Here is a 15,004-nt window from a genome sequence, read left to right on the forward strand (position 1 = left end):
GGTGTCTCGGGGCCTCATGAGGGAGGATCAGGCTGTCTTATGGTTACACCATCCAGCTTCTATGGGTTGATTGGATTTGCGTCACCTAACCTTGTGCTTGGAGTAAGCAATTTCAAGATGCTGACGCAGAAGTTCATCCTGTCTCTATCTGAACCCGAGATTGGTTTGTGACCATCGATCTAAGGATGCGTACTTCTGCATCCAGATCGTCAAGAGACACAGGAAGTTCCTCAGGTTTGCTTTTGGAATAGAGCTTGCCAATACTGATTCATTGAACTGGCCTCGAACGCCAGGTGAATGGATGCGTCTTGGCCCTGTTGTGACGGGGTGTCTGAGTTTTGAGTGCGTTTCTATTCTATTCAGGGAACCAAGGTTACATACGTAACCGAGATGTTTGCGCCATAGTTCAGTTTTATAGTGGGTAGTGGCACAGGAAACAACCAGGTTTTTTTCACTTCCCTGAAACCATATCTGATGAAACAGTTTCCTGTAGAAGTAAACTGAAAGGGTAGTTTGTAATGTCTATAAAATGTTGGTGGGGTCAACAGCTACCGCTTAGCTTGGTTAATAGATGCATCTAATTATAAGGATGAAACTGATATTTATTTATTTTGAACAGAAGATAATCACTTAATTAATTTGATATCGATTCCCTTTCACAAGTAGAGTAAATCCAGAGCGCCTCTGTTCTAAAATGCAAGGTGCATTTATACCGCACATGCAGAATACATAACTGAGATCTGGCCTGCTGTGAAACGAACACCCGCTGGGTTAGGCCTGGGGTGAGGATTAACAAAGAGAATCTGAATAATGGAATTCACCTAACAAGTGCAAATGAGAGAGATGCTTACTATAAAATAGGTTAAGACAATCGACTGACTGCTTGACTAGCAGCCCTTGAAATTGAGTCTCTTTCTGCACTACTTGGAAAAAAATAAATAAAAATGCAAGGTCAATTTAAGACTGAAATGTAGCATTTTGGTCACCATTTGTGTCACCAAAAGCAAATGGAGAAATAATGACAGAAAAACAGGTAAATATTAACTTTGCAATCTTGTAAACAGATTTAATTGTGATATTGATATATTTGTACATTTTGTGGTTTATGCAGAAACATGCTTTTATTTATTTTGGAGTTGTCCTCGTTCAACTTCTTGTTGGTGAGAATTCAATTCATTTATTAAGGATACCATAATGCCCAAATTTTAACTGTTTTGATTTATTTTATTTTTTTTGTATTTTTGTTTTTGTCTATGACAAGTCTTATCATAAGAAACCATATAGTTAATTGATTATACTTAAAAATCTACACATACAGAAACAGAAGTTCAACAATACCTAAAACCAATTTTAAGTTTGAAAAATAAGAAGCTGTAAGATTTGTTACTGTTTGTTACTATTACTATTGTTACTGTTTTGTTTCAAAAAGTGACACATTTCAGTTTTAAAGATGGATAGGTATACTCACGGCCTGTGATCTCGAAGAGAACTTTGTCATTGAGTCCAAGCCTTAACTCAGGCATGCCTGACAGAACGACTTTGAGTTTGATGCAGCCCAGAATCTCGCTACGCAGAACACTGCCTGTAGCACTGACCTATAACCAACAAAAACAGAGAAGATAAATGCAAAGCACAATCAAGAGTGGCAAGGTGCGATATTGCATCATCACCATTACTGCCATCTACAATTTATTACGCTCTGTCGGGCAAGGCAGCAACCGTGTGATTTGTGCCATAATGCTCTAGGAAAGAGAGGGTTGAATATGCTGCGATAACTACGGATATGAGAATGTAATATATTATATTATGGTAAAATATTGAAAGCATAGAAGCTGGACTCAGAAGGTAGATCTAAACCTCAAAAAGTCCACATCGATTCAATACCTCTGAGGGCTCTCAGATACAAGAGCCAGAAAAAGCCAGAGCGAGAAAGCTGCACGGATGAATAGCAATGCAGAATTAGAAAGCAATGAGACATGATTTAGCTCTTAATCAGAAGAGTGGTGTTGCTCAGCGCTACTGTCTGCCAGCGTTTAGACCCCCCCGACCCTGAGGAGCTCTAATGAATCCATCAAAAGCCAGTCCATTCGGGGGGCTCAGAGTTAAGAAGCAGAAAAGAAAGGTAACAAGAACTTAAAGACGGCAGCTGCTTCCTCCCTCTCTCGATCTAAGGAAGTCTGGAGACCTAACCCTTGACCCTGGAGAACATGAAGGAGGTCGGCTAAGGTACAGTAGGATGACGGAGCGATAGCGTGGGCTGTTTGATGTCTGCACTGAATACGCAAAACTGATCCAGTATGTGGAAAGTGTTTTTTTTCCACAACAAGGAAAGTAATGTGCTCATCTTTATATTACGCTATAAGTTACTTTTTACTTCAAATAGGTAATGCATGTTATGCTATTGTTATTTATTGCAAATTTACTTAAAACTATTATTTTTTTCATGATCAAAAATACAGTAAAAACAGTAATATTGTGAAACAGAATTATACAATTCAAAAATAGAAATATTATACAATTTAAAATAACTGTTTTTGGTTTTAATACTGTATATTTTAAAGTGCAATTTATTCCTGGTAAAGCTATATTTTCAGTAGACCTTACTCCAGTTTTCAAAGAAATATAATCATTCTAATATACTGGTGCTCAAGAAACATTTTTTATTATTATCTTTAAAAAAATTGTGCTGCTTAATATTTTTGTGGAAACTGTGATACATTTTTTTCAGGACTCTTTGATGAGTAGAGTGTCCAAAAGAACTGCATTTATTTATTGCTAATCTAAAAATCTTTGATAGAAATCATTTGAAACAATGTAGAAGTCGTTACTCTCAATTTTGATCAATTTATTGCATCATTCTTGCTGAATAAAATATTAATTTCTCTAAAAAAAGAATTGCCCCCAAACTTTTGATCGTTAGTGTAAATAAATGTCATGTGCTGAAATTCGATAAGGACTAATCGCTCAAGAGTAATTAATTGCACAGATGCATTATATAATAATTAAAAATAATATAAAGCACATCTACAATGACTGATTTTACCAATTAGAATGTATTCCTGAGTTAACATCTTTTGTTGATCCTAAAACCTCTAAAAACATTAAAAACCCCTCAAGTCATAAGAAAATCATAGGTTCAAAATAATGATGTTGAAGCCCCAAACCTAACCCAATAATTTGATTGGCTGATTGAGGAATGTTGTCACTACAGTATATTTAAGTCATCTCACCAATAGGTTGACAGACTCAATGACATCCATGAAGACTTCATTTTTCCTGTATTTGATGCCCTCTGACCTCCAAGACACAGCATTGGTTACTGTAGCTGGGGGCCGTGGCGCTCCCACCTCCAGCTTATGCCCACGTTGGGTGATGTACCTGGTGTGGAAGTGAAAGAAGGCCATCAAGACATGGTAACATAAGAAATCGACAATTATCATAAAAAGATTAAATATTATATGAGCCCACCAGTGCATGTCAGCTATTATCAATATGACGAGCATCATTATTTGTCACTAATCAGTGAAGCAAGTAACTTCAGTGAGTCTGTAAACAGACCTCTGGTGCTTATTAGAACTCATGGGAAGAACATGGCTGCCCCTTGGGACAGACAGGCTGACAAACACCTAACCTTGTTTTTCTTTTTTTGTAGTTCCATCACTTATATATCTGCAATGTTTACCTTACCACAAATCCTTCATCTATCATACATACAACTGCGAATAGAAATGAATGTGAACGCTAACATTACACACATACTATAATAGAGCTTCCTGGTAAAGCTATATTTTCAGTAGACATTACTCCAGTTTTCAAAGAAATATAATCATTCTAATATACTGGTGCTCAAGAAACATTTTTTATTATCTTTAAAAAAATTGTGCTGCTTAATATTTTTGTGGAAACTGTGATACATTTTTTTCAGGACTCTTTGATGAGTAGAGTGTCCAAAAGAACTGCATTTATTTATTGCTAATCTAAAAATCTTTGATAGAAATCATTTGAAACAATGTAGAAGTCGTTACTCTCAATTTTGATCAATTTATTGCATCATTCTTGCTGAATAAAATATTAATTTCTCTAAAAAAAGAATTGCCCCCAAACTTTTGATCGTTAGTGTAAATAAATGTCATGTGCTGAAATTCGATAAGGACTAATCGCTCAAGAGTAATTAATTGCACAGATGCATTATATAATAATTAAAAATAATATAAAGCACATCTACAATGACTGATTTTACCAATTAGAATGTATTCCTGAGTTAACATCTTTTGTTGATCCTAAAACCTCTAAAACCATTAAAAACCCCTCAAGTCATAAGAAAATCATAGGTTCAAAAGAATGATGTTGAAGCCCCAAACCTAACCCAATAATTTGATTGGCTGATTGAGGAATGTTGTCACTACAGTATATTTAAGTCATCTCACCAATAGGTTGACAGACTCAATGACATCCATGAAGACTTCATTTTTCCTGTATTTGATGCCCTCTGACCTCCAAGACACAGCATTGGTTACTGTAGCTGGGGGCCGTGGCGCTCCCACCTCCAGCTTATGCCCACGTTGGGTGATGTACCTGGTGTGGAAGTGAAAGAAGGCCATCAAGACATGGTAACATAAGAAATCGACAATTATCATAAAAAGATTAAATATTATATGAGCCCACCAGTGCATGTCAGCTATTATCAATATGACGAGCATCATTATTTGTCACTAATCAGTGAAGCAAGTAACTTCAGTGAGTCTGTAAACAGACCTCTGGTGCTTATTAGAACTCATGGGAAGAACATGGCTGCCCCTTGGGACAGACAGGCTGACAAACACCTAACCTTGTTTTTCTTTTTTTGTAGTTCCATCACTTATATATCTGCAATGTTTACCTTACCACAAATCCTTCATCTATCATACATACAACTGCGAATAGAAATGAATGTGAACGCTAACATTACACACATACTATAATAGAGCATCTGAGTAAATACACCAAAACAACCCGCTAAATATTCATTAAATAACTTTCCTAATTCCTTCCAAATTTCTTTGGATTCTGCGAAAATGTTGTTTCCAGAACAAGATCTGAGAAGTGTAGATGTGCATGTGTGTGCGCTCTAACCTCAAGTTTCTCCAGCTGACAGGGTATTGTGCTGCTGTCAGTGAGAGCTAGCAATAATTAGCTATCCGCTAAGTGGTTGCCAGCAAACTGAGAAGCACTTATAAACCTGAAAGATGTTTATGAACTGACTTACATATGATTGTCCTGTTTGTTTTTTTTTGCCAGACAAGAAATTGTTTATTGTGCTTTTGTTATATTCTTTAGTTAGAATGTTCTACTTTTAGGTTTGTACTCTCCGTTTCTTTAAGGGCAAAACATTTTTAATTAGCTAAATGTGTTAGAATTTTATGTTTTGAATATTTTTAAATCTTCTAAATAGGTAAATGACCAGAACGTGCTGTCATCTGCTTAAAGGGATAATTTATCAGCCATAAATATTTCAGTTATTGCTATTCAGTATGAATTTTCAACAAATTTGACTTAAAAACGTCTCTTTATGCTTAGATACGACAGTATATTGCATTTCTCTGGTCCAATCATCTCTATGAGTATTATAAAACACAAATAACAGCATTTTGTTAAACTCTGCCCTCTGCACAAAGCATATACTGTGACTTATGAATAGCCCTGAGCTTGAATAGTGAATGGTGAACCCTCATAGCACTGTTAGTGAGTGATGAACAATGTTCTCTGAGCAGTGATGGCTGAATGGTAAGTCTGTCAGAACTTACTCTAGTAAGATCTTGCTATCAGTGGTCTGAGGGAATCCAAAGTCCATGACTTCATCCATTAGCTCATATACTGTCACAAAATTGTCTCGAATACTCTCTTCTTCCAGTGACTTGAAATATTCAGTGAACACCTGCAAACAAATGGTTAATACAAGACTACTACATTAAATGTACACAAATTTGGTAAGGATATATTAAAATGAGGAAATGTGCTACGGCACATTTTTAGGGTGTTGATGTTTACACAGCCAACAAGATTGTGCTGTGTAAGGTTTTATGGAAGGCGGTGTCATGTTGATATATATAAAACACACTTACCTCCACTAATTTGTACAGGAAGGAGTATACAAGAGCAGCATTGGTATTCTTCTTTGTTATTGCAACCACTGAGTAAAATCTGTTAAGTAGTAAATACTCTACTCATTTGCAGAGCTGTTACTGTAACAACAATAGGACAAATATTCACAAATAAAGTGATATTTTAATAAAGACAAATAAAGGTTATACTTTGACATTTAGATGTAAGCATATGGAGGATACAGTAGAGGTTGCTGTGCTTGATCCAGAGGAAGTGGGTCGAGCCGTGAATAACCACTGGTGACAAATCTGCATCTTCCTCTCTCTTCATCATTATGGGCATAAAGTTGTCAATCTCATTTATGTTCACGTTGCCCATGTAGTTTCGACATATGAGGACCTTAGAGATGGAAACAAAGTTGAAAGCACAAGATTGTCATAAAACAGAGAATCCCAATTCTGCTCTGTCATCACGGAATCACTTCACATGAGTGTAATCCATATAAAGACATGTTCTATATTAATACAACAAACAAAAGGTCATTTAAAAACTCTGGAAAACCTTGAGGTTCTCTCAGTTAATAGAGAGAATCTTTTATTTATCTTAAGAGATGTTTTGGCCCCAGTCATCATGCAAAATGGATTCCTTACGGCCTCAAAAGCAGAAAACACTTGTAATGAATTCTCAGGCCAAAAGGACACTTACAGCACAAGGTTTGTTTTCATTGACTCAAACCAGCTTGAGAATATGTTAACAGGTCAATCAATGATCCATAAAGCAATATCTTCACTAATACTTCTATTAATCAATTCAAGAGACAATCAAATGCTTCTGGTCACTTTTATCACTGAGAGATACATTCAGGGTGTATAGTAGGATGAAACTTAAAGATCAGTGAAGTCTGACTTTAACGTGGCTGGTGTTGAGGTATTCCTTCAGATGGAGATATTGGATTGCTCTAGGGCACAGACAAGACCGCTTTCATCAGCACTGCCAAAATCCAGGGGTATATTGGAGGGTAATCCATTCCACTGAGACCCTGAGGCTCTGTTTTCATGGAAACACTCCCATCCACCCACTACTTTCAACATTTTACAAATGTGTTCAGAGCTTCCCTTTATATTTACACCTCCTGATATATAATTACTTTTTTTATGTTTTTTAAAGTCTCTTATGATCACCAAGGCTGCATTTATTTAATCAAAAATGAAACAACAGTAATATTGTGAAATATTATTACGATTTAGAATGGCTGTTTTCTATTTTTCTATATTTTATTATGTAAATTATTCCTGTGATGGCAAAACTGAAATTTCAACAGCCATTACTCAGGGTCCTTAGTGTCACATGATCCTTCAGTATTCATTTCAGTATTATTTGGCACTCAAAAAAAAAATTTTTCATTATTTTATTTCATATATTTTTTGGTGCTTAATATTTTTGTGGAAACTGTGATACACTATCATTCAAAAGAAAGAAATTAGTACTTTTATTCAGCAAGGATGCATTACATTGACTGAAAAATGGCTGTAAAGACATTTATAATGTTGCAAAAGATTCCTATTTCAAATGACTGCTCTTTTAAACGTTCTATTCATTAAAGAAAAAAATGATCAGTTTCCATAAAAAATATTTAAGCAGCCCTTTGTTTAAACATTGAAAAAAAATATGAAATGTTGATCTGAATGATTTCTGAAGGATCATGTTACACTGAAGAAATTCAGCTTCACCATCACAGGAATAAATTACACTTCAAAATATTTTAAAATATAAAACAGTAGTTTTAAATTGTAATAATATTTCACATTATAAGAAAGTACTGATGTTTTTTTTTTACAACGTCCACAAAATAACCTTTTTTTTTGTTAGCAGGAATACATTTTTAAATATAACTTTTAAATATAGAAAAAACGCAATATGTGAAAGATTAACATTACAGTTGCCTTCAGTGAAAGTGCTGTTAACTTTAGAGTGTGATGGGTATGGTGTAGCTCTCTTGTGCCATATTTACATCATTAGTTGTTTTAGAAACCTTCAAGTGAGTAAATACATACAATTTACTTTGGCAACTGATATGTAAACATCGATTATCTGTAGCTATATAGGTTTTAAATAAAGTGTCACACTGTCTATACTGAGAGTATAAACTGTACGACCTTTCTCTTACAGGTGCACGCGCTCTTACCTTGCCTTTAAGGTCCAGGATGAAGATCGCGGACGCTGCCATCCTTATCAAAGCTGTTGTATGACCAGAAGTGACTGACAGGGGTCGAAGTTTTGTGAATTTTGGTAAAGTTTGATCAAGTGAAATGAGAGATCTTCCCCATCCCTTACGCGCGTCTTCCGGGTTTGGAGGCGTCTAACCGGTTGTGCAGCTCGAGCTTGTTGCTGTGCTGTAAACTGCGAGAGACGCGACGCGTCAAAACTAGAACGCTGCAATTATAATGAACCAAGCGATACGCTGTTTCGTCGCGTCGCTCTGTTGTAATGTAGAAGCAGTGTGACGTAACTTCAAATACTTTCAGGTGACAATCCTTTATTAAAAAGTAGATACTAATAAAAAGCCTAACACGGCATTCGTTTAGGATGACGTGAATGCCATATAATGTTTAATTTGTGTTATATAACATTTATAAACAATATCAAAAATATATAATAATATCAGTAGTAAAATTTTAATATTTATTTCTAGACTAAAGGGCACAAAGGCGGCGCCCGGTGGCCAATGAAAGAATAGCGTTTTCTCAAAAAAGAACAAAAAAGCTAATTTAATTTAGAAATGAAGTGAAACATACAAACATACAAAAGACAAAATTTATGTGGTCCAGAACGCAATTAAAAGTACATGTAAATGCAAATTCTAGAAAGACAAATCTTTAAATGTTATTGATTATTAATATTACCATTTGAAAAAAAAATTAATAATAACTTTCATTAACAATGTTAACATTGTATAAAATGATTAACAGATCATTATTTTGTAAGGCCTACTGTACATTCAATTGTCATTCAACTTTGATTCACATATTTTCAAATGTTTTTTTTTTTTTAAAGTGGCCCTAGAAACTATTTGGACATCTATGTCAAAACAAGTAATATGAATAGTTTAGTGATTATGGAGTATTGAATGTTTGTTACTGACTACTTAATGCAAGTTATTATAAATAGGATTTAACAACATTAGACTTAATAGTGCTAGCCAATACTAAATTCAATCTCTTCCTCCTCATCATCATCATCATCATCATCAGTCAGTGCTGCTGCTCTTGTGGCTCTCTCACTCTCACTTGCTTGAATATAGTTGTCTTCAATAAACCCATCGTCATCCTCCTCAATGTCATGAGTAGGTGCAGCTGCGCGAGTCCCAGGGCCACCCTGGGTCGAGAATCCCACCTCAAAGTTTGCAGTGTCACACTGACTCGTGGCGTCTACTTCGCTGAGCCTGGAGTGTCTGTAGCTCGCCAGATACTTGTGCACGACTTTGCATTTGGCCATCAAAGCGATAAGGACAGAGAGGGTGATAGCTGACCCCAGAACAGCCACAAGGACCTTCCAGCTTTCTGAAGATGTTTTGGGATCATCCTCTGTTTTTGTGCCTAAAAATGTTATTTATAATGGTTAGCTGAGTTTCAGATGTATGCACGGTTATAAAAGTTGATCATCACAGGTAATAATAGATTAACACTAGATTAAAGGGGAAAAAAGGTTTTGACCATTAATTGTATTGTCTGAGGGTGGTGGTTCCGCTGTGAGTAGTTTACGAAGGAAGGCTCCATAGTTGACATCCTTAGAATATCCTGCCATTAGAAAAACATGATATTGAAATAGTGTTTCTCAAAAAAAAAAATGTTATGTCAGAATATGTAGTGGCACACAAATAGCTTATTTTTCCATATAAATATAATTAATTCAGAGAAAATGAATGTCACTAAGAAATGGCTGGTCCTCATCTAATTCTCCAACATACATAAAAAATGCAATTCACTTATACACTGACTTGAATACACATCTTTTATGATGCACCGGTTTAAAATTTCTGCGTTCAAATTCATTTAATTTGTATTATTTTGGAGGAGCACAAAGGTTGGATGATTCAAAGGATGATTCAATTATCCTGATATCATCAAAAGTAAAAATACAGTTTTTTTAATGAAAAATGCAGTTGAAAAAGTAATTTGTAGGCTATTGTTATTTGTACACTCACTTGCATTTAAGGTGTAAGGAATTATTTTATTACTTTTTATTTGATGCTGCATGATATTTTTAAAGTCACTGAAATAAATCTTGTCTTGAAAATGGTATAAAAGTTTTTCAAATCCATATGAAACCAACATGAAACCAAAGAATAAATTTCTAAGGAACAGAAACTAGATTTGTAAAAGATTCTCCTTTTCACTCCAACAGTATACGTCACTAAGTAACAAACAAAATCTAATACAGACGAGATAAAAGTATTCCTACCATCATTGCGGTCATCCTGTGCCATGTGCTTTGATGCTTTGATCATCATTCCTCTGTCTCCCACTTTCTGTCTGTTATTCTGTTCCACAAACTGACTCAATCTCAGGTCTTTGACTGCAGTCGACTGAATGTCCCCCAGGAGGAGCATCTGTAAACTGGAAAGCTTGACCAGAGCGTTTGCCTCCACTGCGGCCAGTTTACACCTACTCAGGTCTAGTATTTTAAGAGAAGAAAGGCTGTAGAGATGGTCTTTTAACAGTAGGGGGAGGTAGTTTCCTGATAGATTCAGTGAGACTAAGTGACTGAAGAGGTTAAGGCGCTTGAAGCTGTCACTGTGGGTTGAGTCTAACAGATTGTCAGACAGGTCCAGTTCGGTTACATTCATCCAGATGTGCTTTGGTACCGATGTAAGTCTTTTCCCACTGCAGTCAAATGCAGCCTGTAGGAAGAATAAAGAGGTATATGGTTATGAAACTTACTTCTGGAATACATCACAGTCAATTGAAATAGTATTAGACATATGAGGATTTAAAAAAACACATGCATTTACATAGACTATAATTTTGCCCTGTTCAATTAAGATTTAAAAAATAAAAATAAAAAAGGCAGATTACCCACTTGCGGTTTCAAACAGGATACAAGAAATTTATTTTCTCGTGACATAAACCACTAACAGACTGGGTAAACCTCTGTCACCGAAAACAGGAAACAAGTGCCTACAAACAGGATACTCCTGATGTAGCAGCACTTGCTCTAGCTCAGGGAACAAAAGAGGCCAGAGTGTGTGTTGTTTTTCCTCACCGTCTCTCTGTTGACCATACATGGGCCCAAGGTCTGGAGTGTGTAGCATGGTCCCGAGACCCCAAAACACAGGAGCACACACACTGTGTGTGTAGCATACCCCATGTTTTCCTGCTTCCTGCAGAAATCACAATTAAGGAAGATAAATGACATACACTGAAGTGGCCTTCAGCACTGCGAGAGCTTGAGTTCTGGTGCCATTTCATAACTATATAACGTCATATGAATCTTTGCTTTATTGGGGAGTCAAGGCAGGTTATTGACACTGTCAGTACAATGGAAAGATCAGAAAATGTCCCACACTCATAGTAGCTTGAAAATATGTATTTTCAACACTGTAAAAAGTGGTACAAACCACTTTTTATAAACTTACATTTGTTGGTGCAACCTAATATAGTCAGGTTGATTCAATCATATTAAACTATAATTTTGACTTGTTAAAAAACTGTTATTTTTTTACCCCCTTGAATGAAGCTCTGTGAAAGTTCACATTTATAAAATACTTAATTAAACACTGTTAAAAACTAAAATATTTGTAGGCTATAGCTGTGTTATTATTAGTAGTAGTAGTAGTATTTCAGTACTCCATATATAAACCTATATGACCTTGTTTCATATTATCAATTGCACAAGATTTGAAAAAAAATAAATCTAAAATTCAAAAAGTTCCTGATAGCACGAACAGGAACTCTAACATGCTAGCATTCAGTGATCCACCACAAAACTCAGCATAACCCTACAGCAAACAACAACCTCATGCATAAAACACACAAATTAACAATTAATTAAGTGTAGCACTAGCCTATGTAAGGAATAGTGTACAGTTGGTAAGGCCAAACAATCCCTGAAAGGGTGGAAAGCAGCAGGATTTTTATCACCCTGAAGGGATTTATATACATAATTTCACTTTTTAGCAAATAAATAAATAAATGGACATGTGTGAAGAAAGAGTGACACCAGAAGCATGAACCATGAATAACATGACAAATAGCATTAGCTATTTAGGAAATTCCCTGCATGGGACAATGGCCGGTTATATTGTTTAGTCATCATTCTGTAAACATATTTAACCACAGAATGCTAAAACTGACCAATAAGAATCCAAGATTCCTGAGAGTCACATAACAAGGTGCAATAAGGGTAATAAAGTACAAAAGGTGCAATACAAAACAATAAAGTTGATGTGTGCTGCTACAATGCATTTCAAAGAACTTATTCAAACGACCAGGTAAATAACCTAAAAAATGTACTTCTGGATTGTTAATGATTGCAAATATATTAGATCAAGAATAATCGTAAATCCAATAATACTTGTCACTACCATTATCTTAAAACAATTTTACTAAAAATGAAATTAACTGCCATCTTAAGTTTGTAATACAGTAGAATAAAAAAGTGTTGTAGTGAATAAGAATAAACAACCTTATCTCATGAAAATGAATAACTATTTTTGAAGAGGTGGCAATTTTGTATGTATATGTGATTTGTAAGGACATTTTCTTTTTTTTTTTCAGAAAAAGTAAGCAAGCATGAAGGTCCACCCCTAAAACTGTCGTACTGCAGACTGCACAAAAACATGCTAATGATATTGTAATATAGTTATAGATTGCCATGAGAATGTGTTGGATTTCTTCATGCGTGCATGTGTATGAAACAGAGTGTTTGAATGTTCCATCTCACAGGCTTTAGCATTTCCTGCTTATCTCCTTGTGGCTTCCACAGGGGCCACATTTCATACAGGGTTCAACATTTTTTTATAGGGGCCCTTCCTCTCATTCCCTCCTTCTCCCACTATTCATTTCAGGCTGTAAACACTCCTTAGGAGCTGCTTTTATCTCTTCCTGTCTCAGGACGCCCCTGTAACAGCATACCTGAGAGTCAGCCAACTTGGAAGTGTCTGCATGTGCGTATGATTATAAATGTGAGAAAAACAGCTTCAGAAAAGGTGTGGTAGAGGTAGGAACTGATAGGATTCTGACTTCATCTTTATCTCCTAATGCTACTTGCAAACTAACAGCCCCCAGATCCTTTCCCAGACCTTGCTGTGTGGGTCCGAACATACTGCGGAAATACGGCGCAGAAAAGAGTCTTTCACTTGACCTCCTAAAGATCAAGTATACACTATACACACCCTCCCCCATTTACTTCTAGTTTGTATGTTACTGATTACATTGGCACTAAGGACTTTGCATTGTTGTTTTTGCATATAAAAAATTTGAAAGCTATACTGTTCAACACAGCTTTTAATTTATCAATTATGAATCAAATTTAAATTGTTACCTGCATTAAGTTCCTGAAAAGTCAGAAAGAAATTAAAACTTGTATGTTTACGTTTATCCTTAATATTTTGTTTTTATTAGCAGTAGTGCACTGCACAAAATACATTAGGAAATGGGTTAGGCCTACCTTTTCAAATGTTCCTGTGATATATTAGACAATCTTAGGTCTTGTCAGCTTAGCAAGTATGCGGTTAACTATGTTGATTCCCATAATAGTCCACTTTACCTTCCCGAACAGTTAGCTTGTTGTTTGTTTGTTGCTTGTTTACAACAGAATGTAAAATGACATGAGGGTTGACAGGTGGAAATGTGAGATCATTAAATATTAAACTACCAACATTGAACAATGTGTTAAGATGTTTTCTTCCTGCTAATATGTGCCAAAGAGATCACATGTTGGTCTTTGCATTGCTTTTGTCATGTTAAAAAGCTATTTAACAAACATATATATATAGAGAGATGAATGTAAGCATCAGAATACAGTGAAAGAAATGTTGTGAGGCAACTTACCTGTGATTTGGCTCTTCTGGTTATTTAGAATATGTCAAAACTGATGGATTTTCTCCTCAGATGTCACATTTTAACATGGACAGGATCATTTTTGTTAGCCATTTCCAAGATTAAGGAAATGGCAGGTAGGTTGTGCAAAGGTTGCTGGAGGTGTGTCTTTAGCTTGTCATTCTCAGATAAAGTTAATTTGTAACTGAATGTCAAATGGAGCTCTACTTCTTCTTTTTCACCTTGCAGTTGACATTTGAACTGATGACACAAAATATCTTAACACACTTGTAATATGTGACCCTGGACCACAAAACCAGTCATAAAGTGTCAATTTTTTGAAACTGAGATTTAAAGATTGAGATTTCTGAAAGCTGAATAAATACGCTTTCCATTGATGTATGGTTCATTAGGATAGGACAATGTTTGACTGAGAGACAACTATTTGAAAATCGGGAATCTGAGGGTGCAAAAATAAAATCTAAATATTGAGAAATTCACCTTTAAAGTTGTCCAAATGAAGTTCTTAGCAATGCATATTATGAGTCAAACATTAAGTTTTTATATATTTATGGTAGAAAATTTACAAAATATCTTCATGGAACATGAATTTACTTAAAGGTAAATATGATGTTGCTAAAAAGAACATAATTTTGTGTATTTGGTGTAATGAAATGTGTTTATGCGGTTTAAGTTTAAAAAAACACATTATTTTCCACATACTGTACATTATTGTTTCTCCTCTATGCCCCGCCTTTCTGAAACGCGTCGATTTTTACAAAGCTCACCGGTCTGAAAAGCGAGGTGTGCTCTGATTGGCCAGCTATCCAGTGCGTTGTGATTGGCCGAATACCTCAAGCGTGAGACGGAAATGATACGCCCCT

At 35.5% G+C, this 15,004-nt stretch overlaps 2 protein-coding genes across 3 annotated transcripts in view; both read right to left on the reverse strand.

Moving 5' to 3' along the window:
• The window catches only part of ap1m3 (adaptor related protein complex 1 subunit mu 3), a 17,704-nt gene extending 9,179 nt beyond the window's left edge, over positions 1-8,525 (reverse strand). The window contains exons 1-6 of the mRNA XM_016532952.1: positions 8,267-8,525; positions 6,324-6,480; positions 6,102-6,169; positions 5,784-5,914; positions 4,428-4,575; positions 1,469-1,595 (exon numbers count right to left, since the gene is read on the reverse strand). Coding sequence (XP_016388438.1) covers positions 1,469-1,595; positions 4,428-4,575; positions 5,784-5,914; positions 6,102-6,169; positions 6,324-6,480; positions 8,267-8,308 — 673 coding nt within the window. The 5' untranslated portion in view covers positions 8,309-8,525. The remainder of the gene's footprint in view (positions 1-1,468; positions 1,596-4,427; positions 4,576-5,783; positions 5,915-6,101; positions 6,170-6,323; positions 6,481-8,266) is intronic.
• A 615-nt stretch (positions 8,526-9,140) lies between these two features.
• Positions 9,141-14,245, reverse strand: cunh1orf210 (chromosome unknown C1orf210 homolog). 2 transcript variants are annotated; one of them, XM_016532936.1, is made up of 7 exons: positions 14,133-14,245; positions 13,750-13,882; positions 13,624-13,636; positions 11,344-11,461; positions 10,543-10,981; positions 9,795-9,878; positions 9,141-9,677 (listed from the first exon to the last, which is right to left on the reverse strand). In XM_016532936.1, the coding sequence occupies exons 4-7, from the start codon at positions 11,446-11,448 to the stop codon at positions 9,277-9,279; spliced, it is 1,029 nt and encodes a 342-aa protein (XP_016388422.1). In that variant the 5' UTR covers positions 11,449-11,461; positions 13,624-13,636; positions 13,750-13,882; positions 14,133-14,245; the 3' UTR covers positions 9,141-9,276. The 2 variants fall into 2 exon arrangements, with proteins under 2 accessions (XP_016388422.1, XP_016388421.1); XM_016532935.1 differs by lacking the exons at positions 13,624-13,636; positions 13,750-13,882.
• Positions 14,246-15,004: the final 759 nt, after the last annotated feature.

This window comes from Sinocyclocheilus rhinocerous, unplaced genomic scaffold (assembly GCF_001515625.1).
Source record: "Sinocyclocheilus rhinocerous isolate Xijiao unplaced genomic scaffold, SAMN03320098_v1.1 scaffold935, whole genome shotgun sequence".
NCBI lineage: Eukaryota > Metazoa > Chordata > Actinopteri > Cypriniformes > Cyprinidae > Sinocyclocheilus > Sinocyclocheilus rhinocerous.